The sequence below is a fragment of the Capsella rubella genome, unplaced genomic scaffold (genome assembly GCF_000375325.1).
Source record: "Capsella rubella cultivar Monte Gargano unplaced genomic scaffold, Caprub1_0 scaffold_2, whole genome shotgun sequence".
Lineage (NCBI taxonomy): Eukaryota > Viridiplantae > Streptophyta > Magnoliopsida > Brassicales > Brassicaceae > Capsella > Capsella rubella.
The window spans coordinates 2528209-2549081 of NW_006238922.1; the positions used below are offsets into that span (position 1 = coordinate 2528209).

General features: G+C 33.9%; 5 protein-coding genes and 1 non-coding gene across 8 annotated transcripts; 1 reads left to right on the plus strand and 5 right to left on the minus strand.

The window, feature by feature from the left end:
- Positions 1-191: 191 nt before the first annotated feature.
- Positions 192-1267, minus strand: LOC17896076. Its single transcript, XM_006301774.2, has one exon. The coding sequence runs from the start codon at positions 1068-1070 to the stop codon at positions 429-431; it is 642 nt and encodes a 213-aa protein (XP_006301836.1). The 5' UTR covers positions 1071-1267; the 3' UTR covers positions 192-428.
- A 3319-nt stretch (positions 1268-4586) lies between these two features.
- Positions 4587-6718, minus strand: LOC17895579 (mitogen-activated protein kinase 2). 2 transcript variants are annotated; one of them, XM_023787954.1, is made up of 3 exons: positions 6546-6718; positions 5764-6190; positions 4587-5601 (listed from the first exon to the last, which is right to left on the minus strand). In XM_023787954.1, the coding sequence occupies exons 2-3, from the start codon at positions 6184-6186 to the stop codon at positions 4894-4896; spliced, it is 1131 nt and encodes a 376-aa protein (XP_023643722.1). In that variant the 5' UTR covers positions 6187-6190; positions 6546-6718; the 3' UTR covers positions 4587-4893. The 2 variants fall into 2 exon arrangements, with proteins under 2 accessions (XP_023643722.1, XP_006300469.2); XM_006300407.2 differs by having other exon boundaries at positions 5764-6194.
- Positions 6719-6859: 141 nt separating this feature from the next.
- Positions 6860-6941, plus strand: TRNAS-AGA. The gene has a single exon. It is a non-coding gene; the product is annotated as a tRNA-Ser (tRNA).
- A 269-nt stretch (positions 6942-7210) lies between these two features.
- On the minus strand, positions 7211-9688 carry LOC17896234 (E3 ubiquitin-protein ligase SPL1). 2 transcript variants are annotated; one of them, XM_023788132.1, is made up of 11 exons: positions 9659-9688; positions 9188-9231; positions 8957-9078; positions 8760-8855; positions 8507-8647; positions 8339-8404; positions 8132-8244; positions 7923-8054; positions 7773-7840; positions 7575-7683; positions 7211-7484 (listed from the first exon to the last, which is right to left on the minus strand). In XM_023788132.1, the coding sequence occupies exons 4-11, from the start codon at positions 8793-8795 to the stop codon at positions 7382-7384; spliced, it is 768 nt and encodes a 255-aa protein (XP_023643900.1). In that variant the 5' UTR covers positions 8796-8855; positions 8957-9078; positions 9188-9231; positions 9659-9688; the 3' UTR covers positions 7211-7381. The 2 variants fall into 2 exon arrangements, with proteins under 2 accessions (XP_023643900.1, XP_006300525.1); XM_006300463.2 differs by lacking the exon at positions 9659-9688 and adding an exon at positions 9323-9432.
- A 78-nt stretch (positions 9689-9766) lies between these two features.
- Positions 9767-15001, minus strand: LOC17894211 (kinesin-like protein KIN-7N). Its single transcript, XM_006300674.2, has 18 exons — positions 14839-15001; positions 14633-14722; positions 14398-14516; positions 14192-14305; positions 14023-14104; positions 13863-13930; positions 13724-13783; positions 13474-13616; positions 13288-13390; positions 13103-13183; positions 12845-12913; positions 12713-12772; positions 12474-12626; positions 11839-12150; positions 11598-11681; positions 11177-11335; positions 10839-11087; positions 9767-10328 (listed from the first exon to the last, which is right to left on the minus strand). The coding sequence occupies exons 1-18, from the start codon at positions 14987-14989 to the stop codon at positions 9927-9929; spliced, it is 2499 nt and encodes an 832-aa protein (XP_006300736.1). The 5' UTR covers positions 14990-15001; the 3' UTR covers positions 9767-9926.
- Positions 15002-19926: 4925 nt separating this feature from the next.
- On the minus strand, positions 19927-20502 carry LOC17894804 (basic leucine zipper 4). The gene has a single exon (XM_006301663.2). The coding sequence runs from the start codon at positions 20445-20447 to the stop codon at positions 20010-20012; it is 438 nt and encodes a 145-aa protein (XP_006301725.1). The 5' UTR covers positions 20448-20502; the 3' UTR covers positions 19927-20009.
- Positions 20503-20873: the final 371 nt, after the last annotated feature.

Genomic DNA, 20873 nt, shown 5'->3' on the forward strand with positions numbered 1-20873 from the left:
TCTTGATTGGTGTGTTATGGATTGTATTATCTATTGTTGGTTGTAAATTGTAATCATGGCACACATGAGAACTACTTAGCTTCCTTCACGATCTATTTGGTTTTATCAAATCATTTGCTTCAAGAACATGACGATCTATGTCCAACAGATCATAAAATTTTCTGTACAAAGTATGTTTTTGAGTAGATAAATATGTAACATCTTCCCAATTGCATATTTACATCTATAAACATTTAAAACCTAATGAAACAAAAATAAAGATACACATGTTTCTGCTAATTCAGCTGTCTCTAAATTTCAACAACTATGAACAAAACAGAGAATAAACAAAGAGACAAACCAAAAAAAACTTTTGACAAAGAAAAAAACGTTTTTGCTCGATCACGCGGTTTTTTTTCTCACGAGCAGCCAAAATGATAAAACGTGTTCTACTTGCGAGGAGACTGATCACGAACAGTTCTTGGATTAAACGATACTCTGTTTTCAATACTTAGTTTCCTAGCGAAATCTTTCTTCTTCATCGCGTAAGACATTGATGATGATCCGCTCTGTTCTTGAATCGTTGGAACCAAGTACCAAACGATACAAGTGCACATAATCGCCACAGATCTTCCAAAGAAAGCCAAGAAAACAAGAACCAAGATCACAGTCACAGGAAAGAAATGGTTCGGTCTCGCGATCTTCTTCAGATTCTCGTTTATAACACAGCTCTGTTTCGGTTTCTGCTCTGTTTCAGGCTCTGTCTTCTTCTTGATTTCCTCTGTTTTCGCTTCGTTGACTTCTTCTGTTTTGACTTTCTCAGCGACAACATCTTTCTTCTTCTTGTTCTTCTTGTGTAGATAAGACGATCTGATCACAATTGGGACACACTCGCCGGAGCTCGTGAACACGAATCGAACAAGAGGCGGTCCACCGGAATCGAGCTTCTTCGAGTATATGCTTTGTCTCTTCTCGTCTAGCTCCGAGAGAAGCTCAGAGAATTTGTCAAGTCCACGATTCGAATAAGGGTTCTTGCTTGATTTTCTTGATTTCTTAGGTGAAGAACATGGAGATCTAAATGGGCTCACCATTTTTACTACACTCGATGATGATCTTGTTGTTTCTTTAATCTTGAGATGTGTTCTTGTAAGAGATTTAGAGAGTTTTTCTTGTTTTGTTTTTTTAGTTATTGAGGATTTTGATTTACAGACAAGAGAGACGACCTTTGGTAGTAATATAAGGGATTTGTCTGAATTTATAAAGATTTTTTCACGCGACAATAATATTCTTTTTGTAACACGATAATGGTTTTTTATAGGGTTAAAGAATTTGACCGGATCTGATGAAGTGTTGTATATAACTTGGTCAAATCTTTAGATCTCAGAAATTTTTATATATTTTTGTTTGTGTGTGTCGATGATTATTATAAGAAGCTTCCAGGAATAAAAAGAACATCATTGATCGCGTATGTGATAACTTTGTGTTGGTCTTGTTGATTGACTTCCTTGGGGCATAAGTTTAACCAAATAAGTCTTTTCTTTCATAGATTTACTTGGAATTTTCTAAGTATTTATATTTGTAATTTTATGCATAGATTTTGATGTTTTTGGCTACTAATTTGATGTGTGTATGGCAACTAATTTGATGTGTGTGGTTAATTGAGATTTGAGAATATATATAATTATATATTATACTCCCTTTGTTTTCAATTAATCGTTTAATTTTTTACAAAATATAATTTTTCTATTTTAACACTTTTAATCAATTTTTTGTAAATCATTTTTAATCTATTTCCTAACTTTTTATTGGTCAAAATATTAAAATTGTTGATATGAATTTGAAATTTTTACCAAGCATATGTTTGCATTGAAAATCTAAAAGTATATTAGAAGAGAGATTAAAAAAATAAAGATTTGTAAACAGAATTTAGTAATAGAAGATTCTAGTAAAGCAAGTTTCTAATAAACGTTTGTAAATTATTTTTTCTTCTTTATAAAAGTGTTTTTTTTTTTTTAGAGTTTGGTAAATATAAACATTGTTTAAGCACGAGTTAGGTTAGTCAACTTTTAGTTCGAAAGCTTGGTATTATTGTTCACATAATTACGGTGGATGTGATTAGTTTTCTCGATTATGGTATGCACATGTGACAATTAAGTGCTGTTTTGCTCGTTACTAGGTGTTTTATATAATTAAAGTATTTAGGTTGTCGATGTGTTTAGACTTTAGCTATAGTTATATATATGCATATCAGTTAATGATTTAGAAATCGTTTCCAACTACATCAACTTTTAAATTTACTAACTAATGTATTGCTAAGAGTATTTTGAAGTTTTAACAACAAACTATATAAGCTTTTGACCAATAAAACACGTGTAATGAAAAGATTTAACAGACTACATATAAAGAAATTTAATCTTAACAAAAGTTGATGGGTTACTCTAATAGCACATCTAAGAAACTTTTGATTAAATAAAACATAAAAGTTAAAAAGTGATCTTAAAACCAAATTATTTAATTTAAAATTAAAAACATTAAAACTAAAACTTAAATTATATAAGAAAAACACACAAAAATACACCTAAACTTCCTTTACAACTATTTTTTTTTTTATAAATCTACCAAATAATAGTCGGAGTCAATCATATCATTTTCCTATATTTTCGTATACCATATTTGCATTGTTTATTTGTTTGTAAATATTTTTAATATTAATAAAATATAACTTGAAGAGAAAAAACACATATTATTTAGTGAGACATTTTTTATCTTTTTAAAAATAAAAATAGATAGTAAACCTATCAGAGATTGACTAAAAACTTGTTCTTTAAAGAGAAAATAAACATGGTATATATGTATGTTTTTCTATCTTTAATTAAAAGAAGTTGTATTAATCCAACCTTATACCTTTTTGAAAAGATATATTTAACTCAATCATATATAAATCATAGTTTCAAATTTACTCGATTATGTCCGAGTACCTGCACATAATAAGGTCTAGTGAATAATTATTTTGTTATTTCAGATTATTATAACACAATTATGTATTTTTGGTTTTAATAATCTAGTTTTAATAGTTGCAGCGTTATGTTGCATTGAGCAATTGAAGTACAAAAACAAAACAAAAATTAGATAAAATAAATAGTAGTTGAAAAAGAAAAAAAAAATCTCTAATCTTCGAAACTAGAGTTGAATCATCGTAAGTTTCCAACTTTCCATTATAAGTTTTGGATTAGGGTTTACAAGTAAATTGCTTCATCATCATCATATGGTTATTAATTTAATCAAATTACATACATATTGTCTAAACGCAATTCATAAATATATAAACGAATTAATGAATAGTATAGAATTGGCTTAATGACATCTAATGCATGACCTCAAAGAGATGATGACGATGATAGTGATCATTGACTAATCGATTAAAAGACTTCTAGAATATTTATCTCTAAAATTGTTTTACATCAATGGTAGTGCACTCGTACATTTTCTCCATTTACAAAAGTAAAAATTAAGATTCTTATTCACACACTGTTCATCAAAATTATTTCTCCAAAGTATACATGTTATTTTCTACTTTACTAACATCTTTTATCTATATTATTTAAGTTAAAGCAAATTGTGTGATAGACATTAAAATAGTTATCTCCACAATATTTGATTAAAAAATTTAATGGACATTGAGACATTTATTTATACCAATGCAAAAAAAATTTGTTTACAGGCTTAATATATACTTTAGAGAAATTTGTTAACTCTGCCATATACAGTAACAAAATTTCTCCCACCTGCCATTTAGAGAAACTGCTTCTCCCACCTGCCACAAAAGCTTTGAAAAAAAACCAATGTACCCCTAGACGAATTGACTTCTCAGTCTCTGTGTCCTAACTGTTTTTTTTTTTTCATTATCTCTTTCTCTTCTTCATCTTTTTTTTTTCTTCTTCCAACAACAAACAGTTTCAGCGGACCAGATCCAACAGACGAACTCCGGCGGACCAAATCCTGCGGACGAACTCCGACGGTCCAGATCCGATAGACCAGATCAGATAGACCAGATCTGGCGGACCATAGTCAATTCTGGTCCAAATTCGGCAGACCAAATTCGACGGACCAGATTCGACGGACCAGTTTCGACAGACCATAACTCCAACGGACGAGTTCTGACAGACCACAGTCAGTTCTGATGACATATAACCAGTTCAAGCAGACCATATGTTTTGCTACATGATATTAAAACATTAGGTCATACAACCTTTATAATATATTTATCCTCCAATTAATTTATTTTAAAACTTAACACAATTGATTAGGTATTAAAAAGAAGAAGAAGAAGACTACAATCCATGAATCTGATTGGAACGCAGCTTAAAGAGTAGTAAGTTTGAATTCAAGAGTTGGTATGAAAAGTCAAGAAAAACATTGTTTAGATAACTATAATACATTGGGTTTGGAACATTCTATTGAATTCACCAATATGCTATATTACAAATTATGCATATGTTTAATTTCATTATCTCAAACAATGTATACTTTTGGCGACTATTAATAATATATTTATCGTCAAAATTATACTCAATTTCAATGGTTTGAACATTAGAAAAAACTTCAAGTAGCTAAATTTATTGACTTTATATAGAAATCACAAATTATAAGATCAGAGACAAGAGTATTGAAGTTTTTAAGGACACATACACTTATATACAAAAACGTTACAGACACTTTTAGCTTAACCAAAATCAAAACAAAGCTTTCATGACACAAACAACATATTACATAATTCATAAGTTATTTGTTCTTCTTCTTCTTCTTCGATACTATTATTAACAACATTTCAAGAAGCAAGCATGAAAAATAGATAAAAAAGAAAGTAGTTTGTAAGATCTCTCTCTGAAAATTACCTGTAAAAAGACTTGAATCTCAAAACTCAGAGAGCTCATTGTTGTTCATGGTAGCAGTTTCTGGATGATAATGAATCATTTCTTTCCACATTAACTCTCTTATCATCTCTGCCCCTAAATCCTCGTCTTCGTCTACATCGAGATCAATAGGGACTTGAGCAGGAGGATTTGCATTTGGGTCGTATAATGGCGCCATGTAAGGATGCTGAAGTGCTTCTGTGACACTAATCCTTTTCGATGGGTCGAGAACGAGCATTTTCTGAAGCAGATCGATGGCTAGAACGTTCGCATTTGGGTAAAGTCGAGAAAATGATATTCCCGGTGAGTATGGGAGTGATTCTATGTATCTTTTGGCTTTCGGGTTATCTATAAACTCGAGATCTTCCTCTCTCTGGCTACCCAAAATGTTAATGATGAGTTTAATCTGGTTTAGACATTCTGTTCCAGGAAATATCGGTTTTCTTCCAAGAAGCTCAGCGAAGATGCAACCAACTGACCAGACATCAATGGAGGTTCCGTAGTTGTCACAACAGAGGAGAAGCTCTGGTGCTCGGTACCATCTAGTCACAACATATTCAGTCATAAACTGACCTTTGGTGTTGCTCGTCCTCGCTAGCCCAAAATCGCATATCTTTAAGTCGCAGTTTGCGTTCACAAGGAGGTTACCGGGTTTCAGATCCCGATGAAGAATGTTGGCAGAATGAATATACTTGAGCCCTCGAAGCAACTATGCAAAAGAAAGAACAAAGACAAGTGTAATGCAAACGTCAAATGCAAACAATGCGCAGTAAAGGTAAAAGCAAACACAAACAAATTCAAGGCGTAAGCCAGAATCGAAAGTTTTGATAATTAACCAGACACAAAGCAACATAACGCGCAGATCGTATACCTGGAACAAGAAGTATTGGCAATGATCATTACTTAACACTTGAGAGGACTTGATAATCTGGTGAAGATCAGTATCCATGAGCTCATAAACAAGATACACATCCTTAAAGCTTCTCTTATGATTAGCCATCATTACATCTTTAAGAGAAATCACATTCTCATGTCGAAGATGGCGAAGAAGCTTGAGCTCCCTAAGTGTCCTCAAAGCATCAATCCTATTCTCAAACACATTATGGATCTTCTTGATCGCCACTCTCTCATTGCTCTCTCTGTTAACCGAAGAGCATACCACACCATACGCGCCTCGGCCTATCGGTTTAATAGGCACGTATTTGGTATCGATCTCGAAAAGTGTTTGCCACATTGAGAAGTAATGCTTCCCTTGATTCCTAATCCCATTTGGTGGATCAACCGGAGTCGCCATTCTTCTTCCTTATAACACCACAAAGAGAAGAAAAGATCGAAACTTTATCGCAAATCGAACATCTAATAACCGATTTAACACTTTATACAAAAATTTGAAAATATACAGAACACAAAATTTTGAACTGCTTCAAACAAGTAACAATGAAAGATCAAATTTTTAGTTTTGATCTTATGGTTCTCTAAGATTTAAGTGTATGGAAGATTCAAATCACTCGAATGAATGTGTAAATGTTTTAGATTTCACTAATCATCGAAAGCTTTGGTTAAGAGAAAGGAACAAAAAAATAAAAAACTGAATCTTGATCGATGATGAGATTGAGCTGTAACGATCTGAATTTTGAGAGACAGAGAGCTTACCCGTTGGGAACGAATCAGATTCGTCGGTGACGATCTCCGGTGAGATTCGAGCGGAGAGAGAGAGGAAGTTGGAGAGATTTGGCTGGTGAGTGAGAGATTTGGTCAACGCTGTGACCGTTGACTCTCTGGTTTCTCGTTCATTACCATTTAGAGGATTTTTTTTGATTAGTGTTGTCTGTTTCTTTCTTTCTCTCTGTGGCTCTCTGATATTAATCTGGTCTTTTATGTTTTGGGCTTAATTAAGCCCAGTTTGATTTAAAACAGTTATTTAAAGTAGTGTTAATAATTTAGATTTCAGAAATGTTTACAATAAAGTGGACGTGCCGGAGTGGTTATCGGGCATGACTAGAAATCATGTGGGCTTTGCCCGCGCAGGTTCGAATCCTGCCGTTCACGGTTTTTAAGTAATTGTTTTTTGGATTTTGAATTTTGAAATAGAAAAACAAGTAATGAATATTGAATATTAAATAATGAACAACGGAAGGTATAACTTTGGATGTTACAAATTTAGAGTTTGGGATAAATAACCGAACCGTTCTCGGTTAACCTATATAGTAGTATTAGGTTGTGACGGTTTGGTTCTCGGTTAACCAAAATATTATCAGGTTGTGAGAACCGTAGAAGCTTTATAAAAGTTCTTCAATAGAAAGCTTTCAATGTTCATATGGGATTAGATTGTCAGTTTTTCTATTAGCTTTTGCCAACCTCGTTGAATCACGTCATACAATGCAGAGAACTCAAGATACTGTAAAAGGATTTATATACAACAAGATTAATGATTGTTTGCTGGTAAATGGTTTTAGTAGATTGGAAGGTGAGGCTCTAGTTTGTTTCCTTCAATGGCGGTAAATTCTTAAAACTTGTTCTATTGGTTCACGGCAAAGAGGACAGGTACTCAGTTGCGAGGAGCATCTCACACAGCAGCACATATGACCACACCTACAAGTCAAAACCAAACAAAAAGAGGAATCAGAAGCTCCCATCAGTGAGAAGGTTCAAGAATTTATACAAGAAAAGCAGTGCCCTTACTGAACAAAAGCGGCGTTATACTTCCGGTCAAGGCAGATCACACAGAGATCAGGAGTATCGCCATATCTGCTTGTACCATCTGAGCTGTTCTCATGTTGCCTTTCTAATCCTGGTAAGGCATTTTTGTAAGCAGAGCAATTCCAGAGTATGCACAAAAAGATTCACATGTAATAACAAACTCTAATGGGTAGATACTACCTCTAGTTACTGGTTCAGCTCTCCTAGGAGCTACTGGTTCAGCTCTCCTAGCAGCTGCATCAGCAACTCTGCAACAGATTGCTCAACACTTAACTTGTAATGACTAATTATTTTCAACTTATCTGTGGCTGTCGTTAAGCTGCGACATACCTATTCAATAACAATTGTCGACGCCTTCTCTCTAGATAATCTTCAATTCTCTTTAGAATATATCTAATCACAGGCTTTGAAAGAAGTATCACACCAAGAACAGTTAAACCCATGGAGGCATACTTGAACTTTCTGCAAAAAATATGTCTTTTAGGATTTTTCAACCATAGTTTGCGAAGAAAAGAATAGGCAAAACTGAAAAAAACAACCTTGAACATTCTCCCAATTTAGAGATGAGCTGATCAAGCGGTATATAAGAGACGTAGAAAGGTCCTTGCTCGGGTTTTTGAATCCTGACATTCCCCATGCCATCCTTAACAGCCTGTTAACATGGTAAAGCAACACAACAAAACTGAGATGTAAAACGAAATTTCATATATAGGGAGATTTTAAACCATTAACAGACAAAGACATACCTCACCAACAACTGTAAGTGGTGTACCAATTGGGACAACATGCTCAATGCGTCTTACTCCAAGTATCTGTGCACAATAAATTCAATAATGCTGCCGCAACATATTACCATCTTCCAAACAAAAGCAAATCAATGAAAAGTGGAAGGAAAAAGGAAATATAAAAATGACCTGGAGGCCTTTAAGATAACTCAACGCTCCTTGAACAAGCGATACCGGTACTGACTTTTCAAATACATCACTTCCAACCGTCAAGGCCAAGCCTATTTCACCTTGAGATACCGCTACATTCACACGACCTGTCCCATCATCCTATTGAAAAAAACAATTTCAGATTTTGTAAGTGACTTGAGTAAAACACTCTAATCAAAGTCCACTCCAGGGTAGGTTGGCTTATCAAACTCAAAATACAAAAGACATATACCAGATACCACGGGACTTCCTTAGTCATCGGCTGCATAAATGTTCTATCTCGAACCCATGAAAACCTCCAATTACGTCTCAAAACCTGTTGCTCTGCCTGAAAAAATCGTTTTTGTTAACATACCCAAAATCAGTGAAACGAAATCTAAAGGCTTTTCAATCTCTAAAACACGATGAATCCAATTTCATCATACATACCGTTTTCTTGACAAAAACACCGAGAACGTCACTATACTCACACTTAATAGGTGTCTCAGAGCCAACAGTTCCTGACACTATGACCAATGGAAACACTTTGCTCTCTCCATCTACCAATTGTTCTGAAGTCAAACGAAAGATCTCAAAACACTGACACATAACCAAAACCCACCAACCTAAAATTGAAATGCAGTACAAATACAATGCAATTGTCTCAAGGAACATACATACCCAAATCCTTGAGGTGGCAAACCCTATTGATTGATTCGACAACTCTGTCTCGCACGAAAGAGGAGAGAACAACATTATCATCGAAAACACATGTGATGATCGTGAATAGTACAAGACAACAAGAAAAACCCTAACCTTCCTGTACTCCGGCTGAGAAGATAAAGAGCGACGCCGCCTAAGCAACATGTAAATCCAGCCAAATGCATCATCTTCTTCCACTTGATACACTGATCTCTTCACTAAAATCTCGAGTGAAGTCGAGTGATGAGAAGAAGAAGATCATTATCCGTCGCCAAAATATGGATTAGTTGTTTAATTAATTATTACTCCCTAAACCTTTTAAGTTAAGCAAAATAAACCCAATTCTTTTTTTTTCTGTTATTCTCATATTGAGGAATCAGAGCTAGTGCATGCGATTCCTGGTGCTCCCAAGACTCTGGATTTATGGAGTTAAAGCAACGTTTGATCAATCTGGGATAGCTAATTCGATCATCTCGGTTACTTGGGAGTGAGACATGTTATGAAGATTCTTGTAGTTAATTCTAACTTTTGTGTCGTTGGTCAGTTCTTACACAAGCCTTGGAGAAAAGCTTTTGACATTAAAAACTTTTGGTTTACAGTGAGGAGGTGTTTGGCACATAAGTGCATAAACCAGTATCACTGTCAATAAAATACATAACTTAATGTCTTTGTTACAATGGCACAAAAGTACAAAATGCTGTTTCTGCTACTAATTAAATTACGGAATTCGAGTAGTTAGTTTCTGCATTTTGGATTTGATTTCACTGTGAAATGACACAAAAGATTTGTGCCTGGTAGCGAAAGCAGTGCTGATTTGCTTAATCTCTTCCTCGATCTCTTTCCTCCGCTTCACTTCTACGTTAAGATCTTTTAAAACATTCTCTTTATCACTTGCAGTCACTCTCAATCTCTGAGTTGATTGAGAGAGCTTTATATCTAAAGAATCTCTTTCTTCCTTCAGAAGCTGTACCTCTTTTAACAGCTTCTCATGGCTTTCTCTTAAAGCTTCTAGAAGCTGTTTATCCAAACACAATTCTTTCTCCACCTTGTTATATCTTTTCTTGATGGTGCTAAGCTCAGACTTCAATTTCTCCCCCTCCAAAGCAGATGTTTCTTGTCCCTTTAAAATCACATTCAAAACCTGTCTTAGAGAAAGGAGAAATAGTAGTCTGACCACAACATCTAATTAACCAACATGAATTAGTTCATGCTTTTTCCTGGCAACATCGTTTAAGAAAGGATGTGTTTTGCTCAAATGAGCCACTCAATCTTGCATGGTTGGTTTGACTTTTAACTTCTTAAATGACAATAGTATACTGTATAACAGTGAGGACTTAGATTGATGGGGTTTTATTTATGCCAAAGATGAAAAGGAAAAACTTATAGGTTATGAGATGAATTCAAGCTTTTGGCTTAGTAGTATGCAACATAATATTCTTGCTAATTATCTGTAGATTACCAGGAAAAAAATGTAAAACGAACGCCATTTAGTAGACTTATTTGCGGTTCAACATATGCAGATATGTCACTGTACTAAACTCCTAAATAGAGAGACAAAGTACCCAAGCAAAACTATTGAAAAAATAAGTAAAATAGATCCATATCTTGATGATTGTGACGAGGAAGCTACCTTGTTGTGGGAGTTCAAGAATTCATCTTGTGCTTGTGCGTCTGACAGCAATGACGTTGTTGTGTTCTTCAGACTCACACGAAGTGTTTCCCATTGGTCAGATAGAGGATGATCTAGGCTACCACCCACTTTTTGACCATCTATTATCATTGAAAATTGTGTTTCTAGAGTCGACAAAAGGCTTGTCGTGATTTCAGTTGTACCAAAGAGCAGCTTTACTGTTGGAGATTCCTTGTCAGCGATTAAGCTCTAACAAATTGCAAGTGAAAAAAAATTGTGAGCTCAAATGTTTATTTATTGATTCAAAATTAAAATCAAAGAAAAAGTAAGCTGTTCACCTGCATTGTGACTGTAACATCCTTGTAGACATCCTTGCAATTAGCAAATGACTCAGATAACCTATTTGGAATTGCTTTAATGTGAAGAGTTTCTTGTTTGAGCTCAGTCATCTCTTCCATCAGTTTGTTGTTCAGAAGTACTTGTTCGTTGAATTTTACCTGCATAATTGACGCATAAACATTATAATCACAGTCAGTTGGCATCCAGCATATCAAATGCAGTTTCAAAAATAAAATATAAGTAAATTTTAGAGGATAGCAAAAGAAAGGATGGTAGGTACAAAAAATTTAATATCAATCTCTTATTCAGGAAATCTTGATAACTAGTTCAATTGTTCCCAGAGCTGCATCAGAGAACAATCCAACTAAGATCGAAAGAGCATCTTCATTTGAACAACCAAAAAAACCAATGAAGACGAACCTGAAGACCCTCCTTCTCATTGTTCAGCAACTCAATCTGACTTTTGAGATCTTCCACCTCTTTGTAGTTTTCAGGCAAGCATTCCTAATGAAAATTAACGAAGAACTAAGGTCAGCTTAGGCACATGTTTTAGGTGCTAAAATCCTCACCAATCTATTGTTGAAAACCATACAAGCTTTTGATGTACAAACAATCTTCACTATTGGAAGATAATAGGAGTGAAGTAAATGTATCTACTCACCGTGGTTGCTGTAGTTAATGGAGTGGGTTGACATTTAACTGCAGGTGTGAATTGACATTTAACTGCAGGTGTAAACTGGAGTTTATCAAGGTCTGCAACAAAACCCTTGTTTAGTTTCATCCAAGTGTCTTCATCCGCCACGTCCCCCAGGGAATTAACCATCGGACTAAAATCAGATAGTCCTGAATAATTATTTGACCGAGAAACCACAAAGGAATGTGAAGCTGATTTAAAGCATGGCGTCCCAGGAACATCACTGTTATCATTGACATTGCATTGCCCATTTGGAGTCTTTCTTAAACTGATAAAATCCTGCAGAAAGATGTTGCGTTAACAAATTTTTACATAACCATCAACTTGAGTACACCACTTTAGTTTAAGAGTAATAATAACCAGTTTAACAAAATTAGAGAGATGTTAAAAGTTTGCTATCTTTGATTAATGCTACAACGTATTTTCACTTAAATTCAGCTAAAGCCTATTTTTCTTTTCGAGATTATGTTTACTTCAGCAAAATGTCTGGATGTAATGATTTGAGGAATATCACACAGAAGTAAATAGATAATTTAAGTCGTATATCTAATAAATATCCAATAACAGCAGGATATCGCTTAAGCCAATGAATGCATCTGTACCTCTGACTGGTTCCTCTTGAAGTCTGAATTAGTGACAAGATTGTTTAGGTTCTCAATTTTCGTTTGTTGTTCCTTGATGCAGTGTTCCTGCTCCTTCTGCTTCCTTCTCTCTTCTTCCAGTTGTGTTTTTAGCCTTTCACATTCTAACTCATACTGGAAATTAAACAAAAGGGTAGCTATTTTGTATAATCTGTCCGCTCAATATTGTATTCAATGTATAAACTAGAGCAAAAAACTACCTTAAGCATCTGATTACTTAGCTTAAAGATCTCTTGCTCCAACACTTCGGCATGAGATCCCTACAAACATTATACCAATGTTGGTATCGTCCCCTTTCGAAGATGTAACTGAAATAAAACAATTGACTATACCTGAAGCTTCATTCGTAGCTCTTCTATCTCTAATTTTTGGCGCTTCAATAAAGCAGCATCAGTCAAGATCTGAAGCATTGAAACATTCTCAGATTATATTTCGATTAAGAGGAAAAAAGCCAGCCAGTATGAAATATGTAGCCGATGATCCGTTTCGAAGGGAAGAATTAACATAGAACAGTAAGATATGAAAAAGGAGTAACAAATAACTCCAAAGAACCAACAGAGGTTTAAATGCTTCAAAATTCAAATGTAGACCTCATTCACTTGGGCACAGTTTGTGATGCGCTTGGCTCTGCTTGCAAATTGGAGAGTTCCTTTTGATTCCTCAATATGATGCTACACAAGTCATCATGATTAGTCAGCTGTCTACTCTTGCGCTTTGAATTATTACTCAAGGCCAAAAAAATCCAAAAACATAACCAACAAGTAACTTATTCTACCTCTTCTGGTGCGATAGTGCATATAATGCAGGTCTTCGCATTACCACCAAGTGCAGGCTGAAGAATTCGAGTCAGCTTGCTATCTCGGTACGGAATATGTGCCCTATCATCAAGAACGAAAAAAACATGAGCTGAGGTGAGCTATATTGTTGTTACATGTAAACAAAATCAAGTGTGAAAAAGTACCTTAATTTTGCACTGTCGCTTAGTTTATTGATGACATTACCAAGAATCATTAAGCTCTTATTAATGTACTTCCCTTCCGTCAAGCGTACTCCACCAGCACCAGTTTTAGCAATTCGCTCGGATCCAGCCAAGTCAACCAAATTCTAGCTCCATTAAAAGATCACCCATAAGAAAATAAACAGCTTGACATGATATAACTTTCACAAGAAAGTTTTGAAAGATATGAGCTGTAGTGAAACTTTTCACTTACCAAGACTGAGACACGGATAGCATCTGAAGAATTATTATCTTTTCCCCTGCTCTCAATCACCTATCACACAGAGAGATTGCATCAGATAAAATATTTTAAAAAAACATAGAAGGTTCCGTTGATAGTTTCTGAACCATACCATTCTGAAGATGGTGTGAGACCTGCTACTGTGAACATTCATGTTTGTCTCGCCAAAGTGCCTATTAACTGTTAATTGAAGACGACCATGTCAATACACATTAGGCATAATCAAAGTGCAGAAAATCAAATACTTTCTAGTTTAGATATGGGTTAGAAACCTTCTCCAGAATCTATAAGCTTTAGAATCTGGTCAGCGTCACTAACAATTTCTTCCTTAAGACCAGCAACAAATACGCCACGCTGCACATCAAGAGAAGCAAGTCGGTTAAATTACTCTTAAACAAACTAATGGAGAAGGTATTACTTGTGTAAATGATCCAACCAAACCTCCAAATGTTCATGAATTTGCAGTCTCTGATTCTCAACAGCTAAAAGATCATTAATTTCTTCATTGTAAATTTCCATGTACGAAACCCGGATGAGAAACTCGCGATCAGATATCTACAAAACAAAGAAACATGAAACACACAAATCAAAAGCTGTACTCTTTTTTCTTACTTCACAGATACACTGAACAATTCTGAGCATTATACCAAATGTATTCTTTCAAACACATCTCTGACAGATCTCCGAATAATTCCTGGATCAGTTTCAGAACCCGTCATAGTAAAAGTCTTCCCACTACTAGTTTGCCCATAAGCAAAGGCAGTACCTGAAAAAAATCACAATAGCTCCACACATCAAAAACTAGGGGAAAAAAAAACAAAATTAAACTCTAATTTAGCTCGATCAAGATTCATAATTTAGATTTGGATCAGACTAGATTACCATTAAAACCCTCAACGGCGGCATGAATGATATCCTTGGTAAGAAGTTCGTAGACGCTAGCATTCGTAGAACTTTCGTCGAACACATGATCTGCAAAAAAACAAAACACCACCAAGATTTGAAAAGGAAGAGACTTTTGATTTCACCCAGATCCATAGAAATCGAAAGACCCTAGAATTGATTGAGAAGAAAGGAGATGAATTTACCGAAAGCATAAGAAGCGGTTGTGATTGGAGTGTCGAGTGACTTGTGAAGAGAGATCCGATTATCTTCGATTTTCCAGAGTGAAGATCCATTTTCCGGCGATAGTTCCGGCGCCGGTGGCCTAACCCTGACTGCTACACAGATCTTTTCCATATTTGAAAGTGCCGTTTGAATTTGAAAATCTCAAGAGGTTGAGAGAGAGAGAGAATCCGTAAACAAAGAGCCATTTTTAAGCATTTTGAACGTACATCAAATTACGATACTACCCTTATTATTTTCTTTGATTTTCAGAGAACATGGTTCAATTGGATACTACCAAAACCTAATCAAAATATGTAAACCGAATCTCTATAAATCAATTGGTTAAATTTTTTTGTCTTTTAACCTAAAAAGACCAAATTTGAATCGATTTTTTTTGTTAAGAAAAAAAAAACAAATCCGATATTTCTAACATTTCATATTTGTTTTTAATTTTATTTGCTTACATTAACTAGATGTTGTTTTAACAAAATTTGGTCAGTAAAGAAAAAATATACAATAAAAATCAAATACATCTTAATCCAATATCTAAAGTTATGTTAATTGTCAAATTACAATACCAGTTAATTTATACGCAAAAACAAATCAAAACATAAATACATTATGCATAATTTATACCCAACACTAACATTTATTCCCGGCATTACCTTGAGTCTTATCTTCTCTGGCAGCTTCTCGATCTTTGTCACTCGAATGTATAAACAGTCATCAACCATATTATTAGTGTTGTTTTAGTGTTATTGAATAGTAATAAAAAATATATTTATTTTTTATAGCAGTTGCAAAAATTGAGTTATACACTTATGCTATTAATGGAGATATTTTTTTTTGTAGTGATGCATCATGTACTCATCTGAAAATAAATAATGTTTGTTTTTATAACTTTTCATGTTATAGCTTTCTAACTATCCATAGCTAGTATGTACTTAATCGCAATATGAGTGTTTTTGCACCTACACTACCACAATCATTATCAAAATACATATGAGGAAATTTTTTGGTTTATGTGCTTAACTACCTTTTCACTTATTTATATGTCAATGTTGAGATCAACATGGTATACAACTATGAAACATGTGCTCTTTTTTTTTTGGGCAAAAAAAGTATAGACATGTGCCTATTCCTATAGACATGTGCTCTTAAATCATAAAAAAGGTAAGAAATAAAAGCATTTGCAAGTAGTTTTGGGTGAGAACTTCAATCCGCACATAATTTCCTCCAATCTCTGTGAACAAAACCAATACGTTTTATTTTATTAGTTCCTAAAGAATTAAGAAAATGGGTGTATACGAAAACATACAATTTGAAAAAGAAAAATAAAAGTTGTAATAACGAATTTTACTTCAAAATAGCATATTGTGATTTTAGAAAAATTTAAAGTCATGAATTGTTGGCTTTAAAAAGAACTAACACAACATAACATAATATAAAACCAACGTTGGTCACATAACTTATGTCAATTCCTAAATATTGATACATTAAATTATTTAGATGTGGTGATGTGGTTGCTTATATTTTGTCTAGATGATGAAATTTTTCCATTTTAAAATTTATATTTTTTTAATACAAATAGACATTATCATCACATTCAAAAATAAAATAACAAAATTAATATGAACAAATAAAGCTCTCAATAAAAAAAATCTGTGTAATAAGTCATGAAATCAATATTTATGAGTTTTATTAAAAAAAAACTTGAGCATTCATAAATCGATGACATTAAATTCTAAAAATCCATCTCCCATTAACAGTAAACATATAAATTTTAAGTGTGCCGAAATATGTATAACATTCGATACGCAGAGACGGTTCTTGACATATCACATATGTATAGAAATGCACAAAGTCCACTTTAGCTTTTTTGCAAATATTTGTTATATTTCATATCATGGTCACAATGAAATATTGCAAGGGCAACCTTTAGCTTGTCCCATTTTCTTTTTCCACAAACGTGTAGGAATAGGCACCATCCATGCATTGGTCATTACCCTTTTAGCATGGATCCACATGGGATTGTTGATTGTTCTATTTCCCTAGTAATGAGAGACGAAAACTGTTGAGGGTCGAGACAAACCAGGAGGCTTCATGTTGAGGGAGATAAACTAGGAGGCACGATGTGATCATATCTATGATATACTGATGGTTTAGTAGATTTAGTTACGTTTGAGCATTTTGGACTTCAATAATGCAAAGGCCTTATGGTTTGTCTTTGTATTGCAAATTTGCAAGAGAGGTATGATTTTGAGGATTTGCTTTTGAACTCTACTGCTAATTACTATCCTTCTTTATCTTCTTCGTTTTAAGAGTTTTCAATTAATAATCTCTATGGTCAGGGAAAGAAAAAAGTCACAAATATTATAGGGCCTTTTTACAAAGTAGTCTTGTTTAGAAAAGTATGATTTAAATCATAACTATTTGATAATCTTGGCACATAGTCCACCAAACTAATGACCCCCGCCCTGGCGATATGTGATGTTAAAATGTAAATATCTTGTGCCTTTTCTTCTAATTAGTTGAATTCGTTAATGAGGTCAGGTCAGTCGTTTAAGTCACAACCTTAACTTTTGTTTTGTCCTAATTTAAACCTTAGTGGTCGAAGGTCAGATTTTTAACAACAGCCTTGTCATGTAACCACCATAGGATCTGACAGCATTAGCAATATATGAAAGCTAAATAACTTTTCTACCAAAACAAAAATTTCAACAGTGAACATAATTAGAAAACAGTCCGATTTATTATTATACATGAAATATTATTGAGAAGAGACAGAAACTATTTGAACATCTGTTGATTTTAGTTTCGGTTCAGGTTAATTTTGGTGGTTTCATAATAAAGAAAGTAATTATTTAGGTCTATTTTTTTTTAGCCAAATATATAACTAAAAACTGTTTGGCTTATGACTGTCAATTTGGTTTTAATTATACCATTTTATCACCTTCAATTTTTTTTTAAATTCTTTTTGCTTAAATATTTCAATAAAATGAAAAACAATTTAGGTTACAATCCAAGATTATAAAACTATGACAAATGGTCCTATGGCAAAAAATTAAAAACAAAGAAGCATAAATAACATCAAGAATTTCGGTCCATCCACTCCACCAAAACATAGAAGCTAAAGGAGTTAGATGAAACGATTACAATTTCAATGTTCTTTTTGGAAAAGAAAGGCAACTGTGAGATGATGAGCCAAATAACATTTGTCTCTTACCACTAAAAACCTTTAACATGAGTTCCAAAACTGGAACTTCATCAACAATTTTGAACTCCAAACTCTCAAAAACATACTCCTTCCACGTGTCATGAGGGCGACTCTTCGGACATATCCATGAACTTTCTTGTGAATGAAATCTCACAAGCCAAATCTTACGTACGGTATGAGCTCATTCTACCAAGCTCACACCTTCATTTTGTTTGGAAAACTAACTGTTTTTTACTAAAGACTTAGTATGTGAAGAAGTCTTGGTAGTAATATTTTACGAAAGAAATATATAGACATGCATGTATAGCGTAATCTATGTTCTAATTAAATAACCACATGTCCCTCAAGGCCGAAAATATATATAACTTTTAATATATATGTACCTAAGTGAAATCGAGAGGTTTATGGGTTATTTAAATGTTAAAAAGATGCACTTTTTTCGCTTACGAATCGACATACTCCATATATGCATAATGTAAATATCTAAGAGAAATGTATGAGTCTTTTTTACATGTCAAATTTTTTTTTTTATCTTTATACAGCCGACATCTTAAATATCTAGAAAATATACTTGTTTAGGGTTTTTAAAAGCACAAAAAAATTATGTAGAAGTTGTGCGAAGATATGTCGGCCGAATAAAAGTGACAAAAATAGATTTGAGTTCAATTGAAGAGACCTTTATACGATTTCCACCGAGAAAGATCCCATCACCCATTACCTCTTTTTGCCTTCACCAGACACAGTGTGACTCTCTACCTTATTCCTCTTTGTGTTAATCTTTTACGTTGGTAGGCTGCAGTACAATTCTTGGAAATATGATTTATCTTGATATTTTCTATGAAGTTTCCTTTTATAGAGTACTTATTTAATTTGAAAGTCTTCTTTAGTTATTGTTATCTTACCTACGTATAGTTTATTAACTTATGTTCCTTGTTCTAAACCAAAGTTGTGATTTGCGATGCGTACGATCAATTACACAATAACATGCAAACAATATTTTACATATTTACAACTTTGTTAAATTTTACAAAAAAGAAAAGAAAAAAAAGAGCCACCCTTTAATAAATTTGTTTTTAGGTCCATGCACCATGCATGCATGCATCTTTTTCATGTATATGATCATGTTACTTAATTAGCCACACAAACAAAAGCCCCACATTTCCCTTTGTGTGATTTGGTCCAAGATTTTTCTTCTAACCCCGACATATATTGCACCCTACCAATAATTATTTATCATTTAACCTGACGGAACATTTTCTTTATCAAAATTAAAATAAAATCATTGCCACACTAATTAACTCATAACTATTTCAGGAGATACGTCCAATATTTTACGATAACGATAAGACTTAATATTTCATGTTTAGACGCGTGAGCGTGCACAAGGTCATAGAAAAATGAGACAGCTAAATAATTTATGTTGTTTGCTACTTCGTTCACGACCAGTTTGTCCTTACCAAATAGTGCGATGAGCTCTTTACATAAAGCGATAGAGCATGCGAAGAGAATAGTAAGATGGTTAAATGCCATAAACTAGTTCATAACGTTGTCTTCCCCTCGAGTAGAAGTACTGAAGTGAAATTTAAAAGTACTAAGGATACTCTCACCTCAAAACCAAAACTAAGCAACGTAAATAAATTTTGATTCAGTTTGATCGATGAACCAGTCTTTGTCTCGGTGCAAAACGTCTCGTATATAGATCTCGATCAAACGATATATATAGAATATAATTGTGTTTATGTTAGCTAGGGGAAATCAACTTTCACGAAATTTTATATCCATATACGTACACATAATATTTACAAACACATACACATAAGACATATGTATCTTTAGACCAAAATATGAAAACTCTTGATTAAAATCGTTTGACCTTTACAAAAATGCTCAAAAAGTTACTTGGCATCGTTTCTTGTTTTATTTGTTATCCCAAACTTAAATCTCAAGCTCTGTGATATAAGTTACTGTCGTTGAGATTGGCGATTGAATAGCCACTAAAAACCGGTACAACTCTAAAAGCCTAATTTCTAGGCAAACCGATTCGGTTTTTAACCGGTTATTTTCATTAGATATTTCATTACCACAACTAACCACATTAGCTAACCGGTTTTTAAGCTCCTGATTCCTTAGGTTCAGCCTGTTCACTTCTTCTGTCAACTCTTCAAAACGTTTCTTCTTCTTCAACCTCGATCTCTTAGCCGATTCCCGGTTCGATATCGTCCTTCTTCTCTTCTTCTCATCAACCGGTACCACCTCGCTTGGATTGTCCGACTCGTCTGATTGAAGAAACGCCAATATATCATTGAGTTCATCTCCGGTTATCATAGCATCATCAAAGCATATATGAACCGGCTCCATACTGGTAGAAAACATTGCCTTGAGTGGAAGAGAACCTCCGGTTTAGAATTAAACCGGTTTTGTTGGTGTAATTTATATGTGTTGAAATAGAAGCGAGAGGGAACGGGGAAGACTCAAATGAGACATGGATGTGGTATTTATAGAGAGACATGTGCATGGAAGAACATGTGGGACTCATATTACTCCAATTAAAAAGTGCCAAGTATATTAAAAATGTCATAATCAGAGTCAATCTAAGAGATTAATTAGAATGTTTGTCCATTAGTGCCTTGGATAACATTATTACTATATTATTTTAACTTTTGTTTTTTTTATCCTTTTATACCTTTTGTTTGGATTCTGCTTTTTTTTTTTTTATAATTACAAACTTTTCATCACTTTCTGATCAGCACTACTTTTTAACTACAAAGATTGTGTATTAATTTCTCATTGTCTCTATAA